At 33.2% G+C, this 17,869-nt stretch overlaps 2 protein-coding genes across 2 annotated transcripts; both read right to left on the bottom strand.

Annotated features, from left to right (window-relative positions):
* Window positions 1–8,773: 8,773 nt before the first annotated feature.
* Window positions 8,774–10,715, bottom strand: LOC147384927 (beta-1,6-galactosyltransferase GALT29A-like). Its single transcript, XM_086426629.1, has one exon. It carries the CDS (start codon window positions 10,137–10,139, stop codon window positions 8,850–8,852), a length of 1,290 nt encoding a protein of 429 aa, XP_086282755.1. The 5' UTR covers window positions 10,140–10,715; the 3' UTR covers window positions 8,774–8,849.
* A 3,139-nt stretch (window positions 10,716–13,854) lies between these two features.
* Window positions 13,855–15,483, bottom strand: LOC147384926 (zinc finger A20 and AN1 domain-containing stress-associated protein 4-like). Its single transcript, XM_086426348.1, is given in 3 exon segments — window positions 13,855–14,334; window positions 14,337–14,659; window positions 15,246–15,483. Coding segments are annotated over 2 exon segments (495 nt in total). The 5' UTR covers window positions 14,584–14,659; window positions 15,246–15,483; the 3' UTR covers window positions 13,855–14,086.
* Between the last annotated feature and the right edge of the window lie 2,386 nt (window positions 15,484–17,869).

Below are 17,869 nucleotides of genomic sequence, written 5' to 3'. Positions count from 1 at the left end.
TTGGATTTTTTTTTTTTTTTTGCATGGTCAAGATGTTGTGTCGTATCTTGAATAAGTGGAATCCAATCTAATAAAAATTATAATTATCCTCAAAATACTTATCCTAAAAGGGAATTATTTCAAAATTCTATATTTATTTAAAATTTGAAAATTCTTTCAAATTTTCTAATTTAATCAAATCAAAATTGATTTTATTGTAAAAAGCGATCGAACCATTATATCGTTTGTTTTTTATATCAAAATTGTTTTTTAAAACCCTGGGCTTGATTGTTTGTTCGAAGTTGGGGTAATAATTGCGTTCATTCTCTTCACATGTTCAAGCCTCGTTAATTTTAACTAACAAAATAGGATTCACGTTGCCAACCTGAATATTAAGGCCTAACAATGGTAACATTAACGATCGTCAGAGATGATGATGATGATAGTGGTTAAAATTAATAATTTTTATTTATAATATTTTTAAATAATATATGTACTATATTTGTAATATAATTATACTTCAACATAATCTGTCATTTTAAGTATTTTATTTTTTATTTTTCTACTTAAATTTTATAAATATGGAGTTTCCATGTTGTTTGACGATTTTGCCCATGTAAGCTTGTTAAAGGAGAGCTAAAGATGGGGGTAAAATTGGATAAATTTAGAGACCTCTCATGCACCTCGTGAGACTAGTATTTTGTTATTCGATGGGCTGCATGCAGATGAAAAGACAGATTTGCCCCACATAGTTTCCAAACTTGCTCAGTTGAGTCTCGTGGGTTATGAGTGCTTAGCGTGAACCTCATGTGGTGTTTTCTGACGGTTGGAAGATGTTGTTGAGGGGTAAAATGGTCAAATTATTCTATACATCGTGGGGCTCGTTTTTGGAGTCTTGATTAGGTATATAGTTTCATGTGGGCTGCATTTAAATAAAATGCCCATTTTGTCCCTAACGGCTATTTTCCTCAATTTATAATTTTGAATTTCAGTTTTTATTTTAAGGCCTCTCTGAGACTCTGTTACTAGCTCACGTTTTAAATCTTCTAAAAAAAAATTTAGATAACAAAGGTATTTGTTGGATACACCCTAGGGACGTCAACATCCCTTCCAGTCATCCCAGTCAGACTGGTTCTGGCATCAAAGTCTGATAAATGGGTCCAGTCCAGATGGGTGGCCCAAAGGGCAACTATAGTGTTGATGTGGGCGGATACATTTAATAATCTCATGACCCGACCCGAACCATTACACAAAATATTGGAACCAAGATAGGTTACACATAATTCTAGGGCTTTTGGTCTCAAGATGGTATTCTATAAGAGCAACTTTTGGGTTGATGGAGTGGGCACCTTGAATAATCTCATGACCCGATCCGTTACACACATTTGGATGTCAATGGGTACAGTATTAAGTGAGATCTGATTTCAAATGGAATTGGTTATCCCAAATATAGTTATTCTCGATATTCTTATCTTAGAAGGAAATATTCTTACAGTTCATTTATAATTTTATCTTGGAAAAATTACTAAAATGGGGTTAAATATTTTAATATTTTCAACAAAAAAAAAATCTATCTTTTAAAAAATTATCAAAAACGAATTAAGTCACCAGATAGCCCAGTGTTTTAGTAAATCGATGGATTGTCCAGCATTTTAATCATTCAGAGGGCATTTTTGATAAATTAATGTATTTTAACACCTTAAAACGTTGGATTATCCGAGGACTTAATTCGTTTTTGGTGATTTTTTTTTTTTTTTTTGTAAATAATTTTATTTTTGTAAATATAAAAATATTTAACATCTCTTTTAATTTAGTGATTTTGGATTTTATCTTTATGGAGTGGAATGTGACTAGCATGAGAGATGATCCAAGCCACAAAATCAACTGATCTTTATGATCATTCCCTTAACCCTTTTGGTGTGATGGTTAGGCCCACAACCAATCAAAGACATGACTGAACAAAGGAGACAACCTGGATCAAATCTATGTGTTTATTACAGTCAAATGTGAAAAAGGGTCAGCTCTAACGTGAGCCAGGTGTAACTGATGATGGTTTTTGCCAATCTATGATGTAAATTTGGCTGAACTAATAATGATGGCAAACTCTCTAATAATACCTCTCTCTCTCTCTCTGTGGCCATCTTTAATCTTTCAACCCTTTAATATTTAATGGAGCAACGTGTGTGTGTCCTCCCTTAAAGGTTTATTATGATCCATATCTAGGGTTAGGTTTTTCATAAATGTTTGCCGTGTTCATGACATTTGCATGGCTGACGATATATATATATATATATAGAGAGAGAGAGAGAGAGAGAGGGAGAGAGAGAGAGGTGGTTCTGTTTTCAATTTTAATCTTTAATTTAGTTCTTCCCTCATAAAATGGCTAAAATTAGAAAAAATCCCTATAAAATATATAATGTGGTCTTGGTCCTTGATAAAAATTCAAAACCATTGAGTGAGACTGTAAATTAATGTTATTTTAATTTTTTTTTTAAATAATTGAAATGATATACTTATGGATTCAGAGAGAAATACGAAATCTCAACCGTGTAAATACAAAGTGCTTGAGATGAATTTTGACAATTGGATTTGGGTTTTTTTTTATATATATGTCATTTTTCATGAGTTTAAGGATCTCAACCCTTAAATAAATTACAAAAAATTAACATGGTTTGAGTAGATTTCATATTTTCATCTTAATCAAGATTTCTCTCAAGTTTATTCTTCATCGAACTAGATTTTTATATCCTTCGATCTTCTTTATTCACTCTTCACATCCTTTGTTCTTGTTATTCTTCTTCCTCTTTTTCTCGATTAACGATCTACATACCCTATTTTCAAGGAAGCCTATTGTAAATCGAATTTAAAATCATCCTCTTCATGTAATTTAATTGAGAAAAACATTCTAAGTAGAGTTCCTATGTTTTTTTACATGCAAAAAAATTTATTTTTTTGTTAAAAAAATGAGATAAAAGGATTATTTTTTGTTTTCACCCGACCCATTAGAGCAACTCCAACGCACTTGAACTTTGTATCCTCTCCCTATTGTCATTTTATAAAGTCAGAACTCTCCAAAAGCACTCCAGCACACTAGGGTTGGGACTCTCTAGTTTGAAATATTTTGAAAATAGAGAAAGTGAGAGAGGTAAAAGAAGAAAGTGAAATTCTTTCTCTACCTATTGGCAATAAAAAAACGATGGCAGTTGTGAAACATTTTACCATAACTGAATTTGTAAAAAATTATTTTGACTAGTACAATTGGAATACAAAACCCTTGGGTAGGCAACCTGACTCTCTACAATAAAATGCCTACCGATCATGCCCATCTGCATTGGAGATGCTCTTAAAATGATTAATCAAACCCTAGTCAACAACACCAACTTTTTTTTTCCAGGGAGTAAGACCAAATTTTCCACTTTCGTGGGAGTAATTCAAATTTTATCAATTTTAAGGGGGGTGTAGACCTAAAATGCCTCAATTTTTATTATTTTTTATTTAATTTTTTTTAACTTTGTGGTGAACCCTGTGACCACATCAACAATGTAACACTTAAAGCCCAACTTCAGGGGCCATTAAATCATATCACATGATACCCCTGCATGGTGAATGATGGATTTACATCATTATGGTCAAATGCCTTAATAACCTAAACCCTATTTTCTCTAAAAGTCGCACGTGGGTTTTTGATTGCTGATTGGTTACGTACTACTAACTAGTATCGATTGGGTAGAGTATTTACCCCCCATTTATGGGTTCCGGTTCTTCATTTTGGGTAAATGGGTTGGGTTATGGATCTAGTAGTTTTGCAATTTCTCTCTTCATTGCCTGACCCACTTCCCAATAGTTTTGCATGTACTTGGATCTAGGGATGTCTATATGTGGGTTCATCCTATCCATTCCAATTTTCGATTCTCAAATTAATTTTCTCTTTAAAATTGTTCAAGTGATTTCGGTTTTAAGATACCTGATTCTAATCGGTTCTAATAAAATGGGATCTAGTATCTGAGTCTTTGTTTCCTGTTTCAATTTAGTTCCGATTAAATGGGTACCCATTGACACCCTACTTGGATCGTCCCAGAGTGGATCACAGTCCAGGGCTAAATTAAATCCAAGTCGAGTGAGTCGGGTACAATAGAAAATTGATTCTGGTTTCAATAGAAAAATTTGTGACCCAACTAAAAATGATTAATACCCAGTTTTAACTGGTTTGGGTTACTGGGTCAATCTAACCCATTTCCACAACTATTTTAGGTGGTGTTTGGTATTGGGAATATGTTTAGGAGTTATAATTACTTTTTTACCCTTTAGGCTCTATTTATAGATGCTCATTGCTCAACCAATATTGTACCTCATATTGCACATCCCAACATGAAAGCTTGTAGGAATCATAAATGCTTTTCATCGTAATATGAGTCAAAACATATATGGTTCCTACACACTTTCAGGTCAGGATGTGTGATATGAGGTACAATCCTGAGGTCACTCCAACACGACTCTAACAACAAAGCCTTATCCCAAAGATTTGGAGTGGAATAAAGGATTCCCGTTCTCCTGATCCACTATGTTTAGAACCAAATCTTACGTTAAAAATTACTAGTGTTGAGATTCGAGCAATGATTAACTCACCACAGTTTGGAGAAAAAAAAAATTAATGAGTTATCAAATAATTGGAGTTGTTACCCAAAAAGTAGAGTCTAAGAGGATGAATTTTTAGGAGAAAAAATCAAGGATTTTTGTAGAGAGTTTGAAGATTACGATGTTTCAATCATTTCCACTTGCCTCGTACAAAAGATCAACATATTTTATAGAGACTTTAACCAACTTAGTAAGCTGGAACCTTCAACCCCAAATCTTCAATATAAGACTCCAACAATGATGATGTTGATTCACTCCATGTGAGACCAATTATGATGTCGTATATGTTATTAGCCTTTATTCCGATTTTACGAACAATTTATAGTGAAATTTGAAAAATGGTAAATATAATCCTCCTCCATCTAGAGAACTCATTTTTGAGAACAGAGTGCCCAACTCAATATCAATAGAAAAATATTGGGAAACCACAAATAACACAAGAAAAAAATGGAATAAAGAGAAATTGAGAAAATAATCACCCTCGTAATGGAAAGATTGATACTTGTACCCCACTCTTCTCAAAATGCACCCAATTGATAACAGGTGGTTTTGAATGGGTTCGATAAGAGGCCATCAAATGGTCCATTTCGATATATGTTAGCTTAAGTCGAATAAATTTTGCGAACATGTGGGGGCAACGAGTGCGAGTCTACAGAAAAACTTGAGTGGTTTACCATTAGGGACAACATCCACGAACTTGAGTTATTTTTTGGGTGTATCTTGAGCCAGGGTTTCATCTTTAGAAAATGCGTATTTCAAATTAAAAAATCCTAAAATTTGTATTGTATTTTCGCAATTGTCATCAATAAAGAATTATTATCGTCGCCTGTGGACGTAGACAATCTTGTTGAGCCACATAAATCTCGTGTTTTGTTTTCTCTGCTTCGAATCTTCATAGTTTATCAATCTTGGTCGATTTAAGAGAGTTTTTCACAACATCCTTTACTCTTAAAAATCACATTGAAAACTCAACTTGTGCAATTGAAGCAAAACATAATTCTTTCCGAAGTCCAACTCAATTGGACAACCCCCACTTTTACTCATTTACACTCTAAATGAAATTTCTTCTTTTTGACAAAACTCAATAACCATTTTCCCAAAATTATCAAAGTTTAATCAAATCTGAAATACCCAAACCTCCTAAGTACTACACACTTTTAGTCTGATCAAGTCATATTTTCTTTTTTTAGGTTCCTTCCACTCATGGGAATTTCCTTTAGGTTACTAAAAGTGCTTATCAACCATGGTTTTAAAACTTGTTTTGCCGTCTCATGTTGTCCATGAACAAAACCTAGTTGTCTCGCACAAGTTTTCCGATCGTTTGAGTCATCTCGTTCAACAATGAGACAAATGAACCATGGTTTTAAATCTTTTTTGATACATTTAACTTGTCTATCCGCCTTGTTGGTGGATAATATCAAGACATATCGGCCGAGTCATCTATGTCTCAGACAAGATTTAAAACCATGTTATTAACAATTGCTATTATTTCAAGAACATTTTTTTTTTTTTTTGCTTAGTGGGGTTAGTGGTCAACAGTTAGCATATTAGTATAAGAAAGGTTTCAAGGGGTTTGAACCTAAGACCTTGGGAACAACCTCCACATGGTCTTATCAATTAGCTGAGTCGGCCTCCTTACTTATTTCAAGAAGCTACATATATTTTTAGGGTTAGGATCTGTTGACTCCTAAGAACGACTCATGAAAAAAACACATGATCCCAACCCTTTAAATACAAAATTCAATGGCTGAGATTAAGGCATATCTTGGAGATACTTATCCCGAGGATAAATCTCAACCATTGGACTTTGCATTTAAAGGGTTGGGATCATGTGTAGTCATTCTTAGGAGTCAAGGGATCCTGACCCATATTTTTATATTTTGTTTTGATGGCAACAAACAGGCAAACTTGAGCAGACTCTTGAACATAGTACTTGAACCAAAACACATATGGAAAGCAACTTTATTTTGTCTATTAATAAAATGTTAAAATACATAAATATTATAAAAAACAATGAAATAATAAATTTTGGAAAAAACAAGAAAAAATTAAACAGTATATTTTAAGAAGATATGTATTAAATTTATTTATTTATTTAAAAAAACCAACTCTTTTGCTCGATAAAGCTTATACTAATCAAAAAGATATTAAAAATTAATTAATCATATATATTATTATAAGTTTTCAACATATTTTTGCCTAAAGAAACACATTATCGAATATTTATACAAGATAACAAGTTTCCACACATAATTATACATGCCTATGATTCTATGCATTGAAGCACAGGCTCACTAACAGTGTTGTCAAATGTGGTCGCATATGCTACAATCACATATCCCCAAATTATGCTATCCGTCAATATGTGATGGTATATTTTTGTGTGTGTGATGACATGTGCGAAGTGTGCGTTGGCATATTTTTCTGCTTTTTTTTTTTTCATGCAGCATATGCCACCGCATATGCGATATCATAACATATCTTGTTAGACCTATAAAAAATATATAGTCCGATTAGTAATGCACCGTAGTTAGAAACTTAGAATTGAATACCAAAAAATATCAATTCAAAGAATAAGCAAACAAGTCGGTGATGCCTACAATAATCCAAATTATCTTTTTCTCATAGGCAGGCAAGTCAGTGATTAGTGGGTGAAAGTGTTGAAACCATGAAAATGGTTTCAACACTCAAAAACCTTACCAACTTAGCAAGCTGGAACCTTCCTAATGATCCAAATTCTAAACATATACTATACAAATGATCATTAAAAAAAAAAAAATAATATCATAGTGAAATAATAAAATGAAACTAAAAATACATAATTCCAAAGAAGTATCACATCTAAAAACCATTTCATCGTCAAGTTTAAACGTCATATTAATCCAACTATAACCATTAGTATTCATAATCCAAAAAGCATGCAAAAAAGTAAACATCGTTTATGGGTGATGAGTAGATTAGGAAAGTGACTTGTGCCAAAGAGAAGCAAAAAAATTATGGAAAGATTGAAGATGTATTGAGGACAAGGAAACACACACGCACACACACACACACACACCACACACACACACACACAATACCTTTAGAATTTGATCATATTTTCTACAAAATAAATAGAAAATTCTAGATAAGCAAGCATCCTTTAATACTCAAAACTTAATCATCAAAGCCATATCCCCAAAAATTTGAGATCCACGGAACGAATCGTGTTCTTTCATTCAATTATATCTGAAGCCATGTCTTCTATTAATTTAAGTGTATTCATATTTTCCCTCATTATCATTTTATTTATTAAAAAAATATTTTCCTTGACTATCACAATCCATATTCCTTGTTGTCCTCTCTCTCTTTTAGAACTTCAACTTGCACATTGCTTCCAACTAGGGCTGTCATCTGCTTTCATTGCACATGACTAAACAATCTCAATCAACTTTTCTATTAGTTTATCAACTATTCTCGAAAACAGATTAAAGAACTAAATACCTATAGAATTTGATCATGCCACTGATGATTAATACATAAGTCAATCAGTACTCGCTTTCGTATCTGAACACTACATGTTGAACATGTATTAAATGCCAATGAGCTAAACAAATTTTATCATAAAAAGAAAGTAAGCTAGACAATTAATTAAGATAAGAGATTAGTTTTAAATTTTTCATTAAATCTTGAGAAACAGATGCCCACAAGTTGCTGGGTGCTAATAAATGAGTTGAAACTTGAAAGTACTTGGGTTCCTCTTATTTAGAATTCAATTCTAGGCCCGATACAGATGTTTTTAAGTAGGAAAGAAGGTGAAGCACGTTTTAAAACTCGTTTTGACGTCTCGTCTCGTCCATGAACGAGACCGAGTCGTCTCGGATGAGATTTAAAGAAACAAAACCTTAAAATTAGAACAAACCAGGTCTTTGAGACGACTTGTCAACTCATCTCGTTGATGGATGATAATGAGACAACTCGGACAATTCGTCTCGGTCTCGGATGAGATTTAAAACCATGGTTAATGCTATTGATGACACCCCAAACTTAAGGTTCCATGATGAATCAATGTCAAAAGTGCCTAGGTTAATGCTAGATTGATGAAGCAAAAAAAAAAAAAAAAAGTATTTCATATACATGAGGAGATGAGTTATATGTCCACAATTTGAAGCATTCCCAATTGCAATCTAAATTGAATTTTGATGAACAATTAATTGAATCCACAAAACTCTAAAAGGTCTCAATTTGATAGAAATTCAATGATATAGGACCACTGGAGGAATCTTGAACTTGTCAACAAGGAACGGTATTACCTGAGGTGTCTCGACCAAATCGTGGTAAAAAGCATACTCTGCCTCATAATCATGCAAATGCAGCTCTGCCTTCTGATTGGTATGATAATGATGCTTTGCTAGTTTTGATTTCCCGAACCCAAAGAGACTAACTTTATCACAAATTCCCAATGCGAGCATCACTGCTTGCATACCCGAAGAATAATGAAACATACTTCCATCATGGGTAGGACCCCATTGTTCGGGAGGCTTCCCTGTCTCCTCTACAAACTGTTTCAAGGAATAGTATTTCACTATCCGAGCACACAAGACATCGAACCGAGCATCAGTTATGATCAATGGGGCCTTATGAGAAGAATTGCAAATCGAGTAATCCACTAGATGGACTGCCTGACAAATGTACATCACAATTGCAACATTTTCACCATATGGATGGCAAAAGCAACGTTCCCTCCGAGCACATAAGTGCAAGATATTACTGTTAACAAACGAGATATTGGTTTTCGATCCTACACTTTGTTCAAACCCTTTGGTTCGAGCATTGTTCAAACGGATCACAATCTCGTGACTATCAATCAACTCTCCATACTCCGTTTTAAGCAGAATCCCACTGTTTCCAACAACTGCACAAGAACCATATGGGCGGTTGGAATCAGGGAAACCGTAGTGTTGATCGAGAGGACGTTTCACAAGGTTAATTAACTTCAACATGATCTCAGGTTGGAACCTTTTGTTCCTGAACCAATCACGAAGAATTCTACGGAATTCTATCCAATTTCCGTAGAATTTTGGTGAGCGAAGATGGATGGGGATTCCTCCAGTAGAGGTTCTCAATCGAATATCGTGGTGATTCTCACGTCGCCACGACGAAATTGAACGATATCTACTCTGCTTACCAAAATTCCCTTCGAGTAACTGTTCAATCTCTTGCTTTACTTTCACTTCTCCAAGATCAATTTCTGCAAATTTAAGCAATGTTGAGTTGAACTTGAACACCGGTGCCACCATTCGTCGCACTGATAATTCATCTTCTGAACGAAGAGAAACGAAACTCCCACGAATCGCAATTCGGCAGCTCAGTGTGGTGGCGGTCGCAATCAGGAGAACCAGAAAGAACAACAGACGAAGAGACCTTTTCATCGATGAATCTCCAGATCGATCAAATAAATTTTCTAAATTTGGTAAGAAAAAACAACAGATCTTAACCAGTTGTCTCGAATTGGAAACTTCACCATTTTTAACAAATGCTCGCATCAGAAAAGAAAAAAGAGGAACTAAAAATCTAAACTTCGTTTACTAACAGACGTAGATCCTAGAACAAACTAAAATAACTCCAAATCGAAGAATAAACCACAGATCTTGATGAGGAAATCTCGCCATTTCTTTAGAACTCAAATCAAATTGCAGATAACGAAGTCAAAGAACCACGAAATCAAATCAGATAATCGACAAATGCCTACAGAAACATAAGAATCTCAACATGAAGAACAGAAAATATATCAGAAAGTGAAGATTTCTCCATTATTTCACGATTAAAAAACGCAAAAGAGAATCAGAGATTGAAAACTCCAGCTCAAGTAAGAGAAACAGAACGATTACGGAAGATTGTGGAGAGAAATCCAACACGATCCAAGCAGCAATCGAAGAAGATTTCGCTTCGAAACCTTCAAGCAGTTAAACCTAAATCCCTAAAAATCTGCAAAAACTCTTGGAGATTGTTTGATTTTTTTTACAGAAAGCGCAAAGGCACGGACGAGCAAACCTTCTGCAAATAAACACAAATGGCTATTGTGCTTAACGAGGCAATATATTATAGTGCTACACCTATGTTGGACTGTCCGATTGAAGTGAAATACAATGTTCGATTTAATTTTCTTTAATTGACGGGAAGTCGGTGGTGGAGTAAACGAGGAGTCTTCGCCGGTTAAATTAGTTATTTAGTACTAAAATATTCATTAATTGACCTTTTGGATATTTGAGATAGGCCCCTATGTTTTCAAACTGATGACAATGCGCCCCATCGAAATTTGAATTCAGTCTTTTCTGATAGACTAATAGAAAATGACATTAATACCCCTCATTGTCAAACTCAAACCCAAAAATGATTCCTTCAAACATCTAGATAAAGTAATAAATAATTGAATTTTGAATAGAAAAAATGAAAGATTTTCTATGACGGGATAAGGCAAGGTTGAAAATGATAGGTCTAAGATAAGATTGAGAAGATTAAAATAAATTTACTATAGAAGATGAAGTCCTTGAAAATAATTCATTTTTAAAGGAATTTTTTTTTTGTCAGAAAATATAGGGCTTCAAATGGGTCAGGTTTGGATTGGATATGAGCTATCCATATCTGAATATTTTATTTGAATTCAAATCGAATCCTACTAATAAAAATCATATTCGATTTTTTTTGCTTTCACTAAACTCGTATCCGACACAATCGAATTAATTGATCTCGATCGAATAATTCAAACTATTCCAAGTTATTTTAAGGAAAATAACTAAAATATAATCAAAAGATGACGTAAACTTAAAATCTCTTACTTTTTTGAACAAGACCTTAGTTAATATGCCTAACACTTATTGATTGAAGAAAGATACATTAAAAAATATAATTTACAAAGTAATGCATCATTCAGATTTAGACTAACATAGGGATGGATTTGTATTCAATCTAGATCCAACTTAGGTCAAGAGACATCAACTCATATCCAACTCATTTTTTAATTTTGATATACTTGAAGGAACCAAACAGGCTAAATTCCTATTCAGATATCTTAGATTTCAGATAAAATCCAACTAATTTTACGCCTTAAAAGACGAGGGCATTTAGGTTATTTTGCATTAGTATACGAAAGAAAGCTGAAGTCAAGGGGCATATAATTAAGTTGGCAACATTGGGGTATCTCAAATATTTACATAAACATAAGGGGGGTATGTCTAAATCACCAGTTATTTGATATTAAAGTACTAATAATTTTGATGATAAGATGCCGTCCAAAGGACATTTCGTTGTCAACAAAACAGCTCATGATTCCATTGTGTACAAACCACTTTTTGTTGGTTGTTTTCAAAGGCCGAGAGAAAAGACACAAAAAGAAACCAAGGCTGTTAATGGATCGGGTTGGACCAGTGTTGCCCAAGCAAATTATTTTATTTTGACTTAATTTCTTCACACCCCCTCCACATGTTGATATATTAAGATATCCCCTAAAATTTTAAATGTCTTTATTAATAAACTGATGAAAAATGATTAAATACCTTGGCCTTTTTTACTCTACCCTATTCATCACTTCAACCTTCAAATGCCCTCATTTTAGTCTATCCCTATGAACTTTCAAGTGATTCGTAAGGATTGGATCAGATCCCAACTCGATAAGATTGTTGTTAGACTTGTATTGATTTGTACCTTGATGAGATTAGTCTTTGACCAACCTTGGGTTATTAGATCTTGACAAACAAAAGTGTTCAAGAAATTAAGGACACTTAGAAGTTGAAATTTAGAGTCATTTTGATTATTAATTTAGAGATATTTTGATTATTTTTTATTGACTTAATCGTTGGGGTGCATTGTAATGAACACAATAATATCATTCATCTCAAGGAAATGAATAAATACTAAGAGTTGATAAAAAAATATTAAACCCACGCAAAAGTATCTAAAATTAATTTCTCTATACGAAATATAGACCAAAAATATTGCATAAGATGGCATCAAACGTTTTGTGTCAAGAAATACGTATAAACCAATCAAATTTAGATATTGAAGCCAATATTTATTAAAGTGTGTGCAGCTTATCCAAGGGTTAGTTTTGACATTATTATATAAACATTTCAAGTGCTTCATGAATATCTATCGTGTTGAGCTCAATTCTTTACCGAGTTTTAAGCTTCATGTTTTTTTTTTCTTAGCAACGAGCTTACTACTAGATACATCTTTCAAAATATCTAAAATAAATGCTTAGTAATAGTAAAATGGATATTCAAATTAAAATTGACATCCAAATCTTCAAAATTATGAGTATGCCATTCTCAATGTGTCATTTATTACAATGAATCGTCAAAACAAATCAAAAGTTACATCTAAATATTGAAAATTGTGAATATATCATTATCCGTTCATCATTCCCCATCACAAATCATTGAAAGGGATCGACTTTCAAGTTACATGATGCATTTGATACTATTAGTTGCCCATGAGATTACTATGATAAACGTGTGGAAGTTACATATCCTTTGTTATTAAGAGGGTAAACGAGGAAAGACACGTGAAATGATGTAAGATAATAAAATGGAGGGATATTACTGAAAAGAGAAAGAAAATGAAAAATAATCTATGAAACTAAAGGGACATTCTTGAAAAGTGGGTGCAGAAGATAAATAATAAAATATTTTTCGAGATATTTTATTTGTGAGATATAAAGATTGAAACAAATAATTTTGTTGACAATGCCTATGTGTGCCATTGGCATATGTGTAGCTATCATGAATAGGTTATAATTAAGCACAAATCCTAACCTAATCCTAAATAGACGAGTTCCAACTTAAGCCAACCCTAACCCACCATCGAACTTATAAATTGACTAGATCCATATTCAAATTAGGCTCAAGATTTTAAATCTTGTCTTGACTCGATATCGTTGTTACGAGATAGACATGCACCGTGTCTCAACTTTTAGACAATATTTTAAAAATCTCAAACGAAACAATAAAACGACCAAGTCTCCAAAATTTTATAGATTTTGATTAAAATAATTAATTTTTTAGAATTTAAAATTTATTATATAAATTAAACATAATTTGATGACTAAACATCTTCTAATTTACCTTATTATATTAAAATCGACCATTGTTGAGATGTCAAAACAAGTTTTGAAACCATGATTGGGGTTGACATTATGAATAAACGCCATAGGTAAAAATATTTTCATCTCAAATATTCACCAAAATAAATGCAGAATCGTAATTATATTTTAATGGAAACAAGATGAAATTTCTTCACTCCAAGCAAAAGTTTCCACAAACCACCACATGAAATACTCAGAAATAAAAATAAAAAATAAAAAAGTTCATCAACCACATCATCAAATAAGCCAAAGACCATCATCACTAACCGGTGGCGATGATGTTTCACCGCCAGTCCGATCAGAATGTCAGATACATATACTGTAACCCAACCATAGTGTGTCAGATTCAGATCAGATCTTGTCGAGCTTCTCAGCCATAACGACAGGGTTGGCCTTAGCAATAGCGTCCCTACCAACCGCCTTGAAATCGAACGTGCATCCGTGCTGTTCCGGATACCGGTGAGTCGAACAGAAAGTAGTACCACACCGGCACCGGAATCCAGTAAGTCCGACACGTTTTTTGCAAGTAGAGCACCGGTTCGGCTGTGACGAAGGTGCCGGAGGTGGTATCTCCGATGGTGATGCGTTGGCAACAAGAGGGACCGGTAACCGGAAATCATCGGTGGATCCAGGAGAGTTACAGAGGGAGGAGAGAGAGATGAAGAAGAAGAACTTGCGAGAGATTTCTCGACTGCGTATTTGGCGGATGAAGCTTGTTCTTCTTTGAGACAGAGATCTCTGTAACATTTGGAGCAGAGATTTAGGGTTGCAGGACTCCCAAAGAATCCGCAATTGTTGGCGCAGAGATGATGGCCTTCAGGAGCTTCGCATCTTTGTTCTTCCGCCATTTGTTCACAAATCTGATCTTCAATTCTTTTTCGAAATTGATCCTTAAAGAAACGATTTTCTAACCAGAATCACAATCTGCAAAAACAGATTTTTTTTGTTTTTAAATTAGAAAATTTTCTTTAAAAAAATCATAAAAATCAACAGAAGCATAAATAGAAAGAGAGGAAAAAAAAAAAAGATCCAAGAACTCCTCCAAGGATGATTCCAAGAAGACTTTAATGGCCAAATCGGTGAATAAAATTATAGCAAATTAGCCTACAAAGCCTGGATGATTGATTCTTCCTATTTGTCTAAATAAAACGGGAATCAGATAAAAATCTATAGACATAAATAGCAAAAGACACAAAGAGATTCAAGAAAGCCTTTAATAGTCAGATCGGTCAATAAAATTGGACCGAATAAATCTACAAACCCTGAAAATTTGATTTTCCTTTTTTCTTTCTATCTCTTACATATAATACAAGATCGGACACCGAATTAATCGAATAAAAACACACACAAAAATCAAGAATTTAGTTTTAGATCGCTCAAACATCGAAGAATCAAAAGGCGAAAATCTAGAAGACAACAAAAAAAAAAAAACGATTTAGATCGCTCAAACATCAACCAAACGAGATCTAAATATTCAAATCAAGAATCAAGAAACAGAGAAAGATCGAACCTTTCACAAGCTTTGAATTTCTCCCTAATTCGTTATAGATGAAGCGATGAACACGCCAAGTTTGAAGGAGAAAATCCTTTCCTCCTCTCTCTCTCTCTTCTCTGTATATAATTTTTCTAGATATTTTATAAAAATAAATAAATAAATAAAAGCTTCGAAAAAAAAAAAAAATACGAACGAGAGTCCAAGAGAGAGAGAGAGCGATTTAAAAAGAGATGAGAAGGGAAAGGTAAAGGGGGTTGAAGTTTGAACCTCTCAAGTCCCAATCTTCTTGTCTTCTCCTCCAAGCAAAACCATGGAATCCCTCCCCACCAAATAGAACGCGGTTTTATTTTTATTTTTTTATATATTAGACTTGATATCCACGTGGCACACTTTACTTGGTGTTTACAACACTTTGCTCCTAAACAAGCCGGTTACGTAGCCCAAGGTATTTATTTCCTAATCAAATTGTGCCACGTAGACACTGTTCCTATTTATAGAAACGAGACATCGACTTTTTATATTATTCCTGATTTTCCGAAGATTCCAGATAAGCATCTCTTTCTCATTCTCCCTCATTAAAGTTCTACTCTTCAAATGCCCTTACTTTCTAAAAATATTTTCATTTCGACCATAATTTCTCTTAATAAAGTTCTATTCTCTAAATGCCCTTGCTTTCTTAAAAAAATTTCATTTCGACCACGATGTCAGAACAACAAAATTAACATGAAGTGTTTTAAATAAAAGTTGGTGTGGCAATAGAATTTCTCTAATAATATAATGTGGACAATTGAAGTAAAAAACTTCAAAAACTATACTATTTGGATTTGGGTGGAGGCTATGATTAAGAAAGGAATAAAATAGACGAAGGTGGTTGTGTCGACTTGTGTGGGATAAAAACAACTTTGATATTTTTTTGGAAAAATCACTTGAAAAGACCTTAGCGGAGGGATTCATTTCTAATTAGTCCCTAAATTTTAGGGTTTTTCTTAATAGTTCATTGAGTAAAATTTTCTTTTTCTAATCAATCCCTAAACCCCATTCACCATTATAGATATTGATTCGAGCTTAACTCGATCTACTTTGCTCATGTTTCAATGATGCTCTTTGTTCTTACTAGCACCGGTGTGATACTTGTCAATGATTCTCCGAAAAGATATTGTTCATCTTTGTTTCTTAATCTCTAGAGATTCAAAAAAAAAAAAAAAAAAGATCCCCTACCCCTCAATCCTACCTCTATTATATATCCCACCCTCAAGATTAGGGTTTTCCTTTTATTCGAGATTTGATCTTGTAAGATCCCATGATCATGGAGATCTTCCTTTGTAAATGAAACCTTCCTTAATGTATTTCAAGAAGATTCTTCCTAGAATTTCAAATCTTAGTGGGTGAGGTAAAGAATTGTACAGAAACTCATATTCAATTTGTTCTGCTAGTAATGGCAGACTTCGATCCATGCCCTGCTTTTCTGATAACCAGAGTTGGATTATTGGCTCATCCTATGTATCACTTAGTCTTCGAAATCCAATCTATTTTCTAATTCATGTTCTCAATGAGACATGTGTAAGGTCTCGATGAGTTATCGATTTTATCTTCTACAACCACATTTCTCAAGATTGAATACCTTAACCATTCAATTTCATCGTTTTCGTTAAAAAAAACTTGGATTTTCGACATCCCAATTGAGTTTCGGAGACTCCATTCCTTTGGAAAAGATTTAAAAATGAATAAAAAATCATTTTCAAACTTTTTGAAGACGTATGTAAAAAACTAGGATTTTTCAAAAAAAGATTCTTCGTTTTTGTATGAAAATCGATGAAAAATGGATCTTTTGGTTTGAAATCATTTAGACAAATCGTTATCTCAAGTTTTTAGTCAATTTTTCCATGTATTTTAGTCGGAAAAAGTTGAAAAAGGAAAATGTATGGAAAACATCAAGTTCATCACTTTTTATTGTCGAGTTCGACATTTTTTTTTTTTTTAATTATCAAATTCAACAATAAAAATTGGTGAGCTTGACAATAAAAAGTTGTGACTTCAACAATAAAAATGTTGAGTTCGACAATAAAAAAACTATTGACTTCGACAATAAATAAAAAAGTGGTGAGCTCGCCAATAACAAGGGACCATTAAGAAAAAAAATGCTACTAATGAATTATTCAGAAACCGCCCAAAACTTGGAGACTGTTTGGAAGAAAAAAAAATCCCTCCATTGAGGTCTTTTAAGTAATTTTCCCTTTTTTTTTCTTACCATATATTACCTTGAGATATGGGTGAATAATCACAATAATCATTCACATAAAAAGGGAAAAGAGAAGAATACAAGTGTGCTCATTGGATTCTAAAAGTGAAAAAGAACACATGCACACATAGACCCACTTGTTCGAAACCCACATCTCAAAGGATAAGAAAAATGTGAATGGGTCGGTCTTAGTTTGGTTCCTAAGATATTTTTTTAATCGAAACCATTTTATGTTTTTGTTTCTAATTTTTGTCAATTCAAATTCTGATTCCAAGTTTTGAATTGAAAAAAAATTAGAAAAAAAAAAATATTTCAAATCATTTTAAAATATTTTTTCCTTTAAAAAATTTAACATATAATTTACACAAATATCAACTTAATTACTATTTTTCTTTCAACA

The sequence above is a fragment of the Akebia trifoliata genome, chromosome 15, assembly GCF_017979445.1.
Source record: "Akebia trifoliata isolate Shusen 1 chromosome 15, ASM1797944v1, whole genome shotgun sequence".
NCBI classification, from domain to species: Eukaryota; Viridiplantae; Streptophyta; class Magnoliopsida; order Ranunculales; family Lardizabalaceae; genus Akebia; species Akebia trifoliata.
This window is presented reverse-complemented; position numbering and strand designations above follow the sequence as displayed.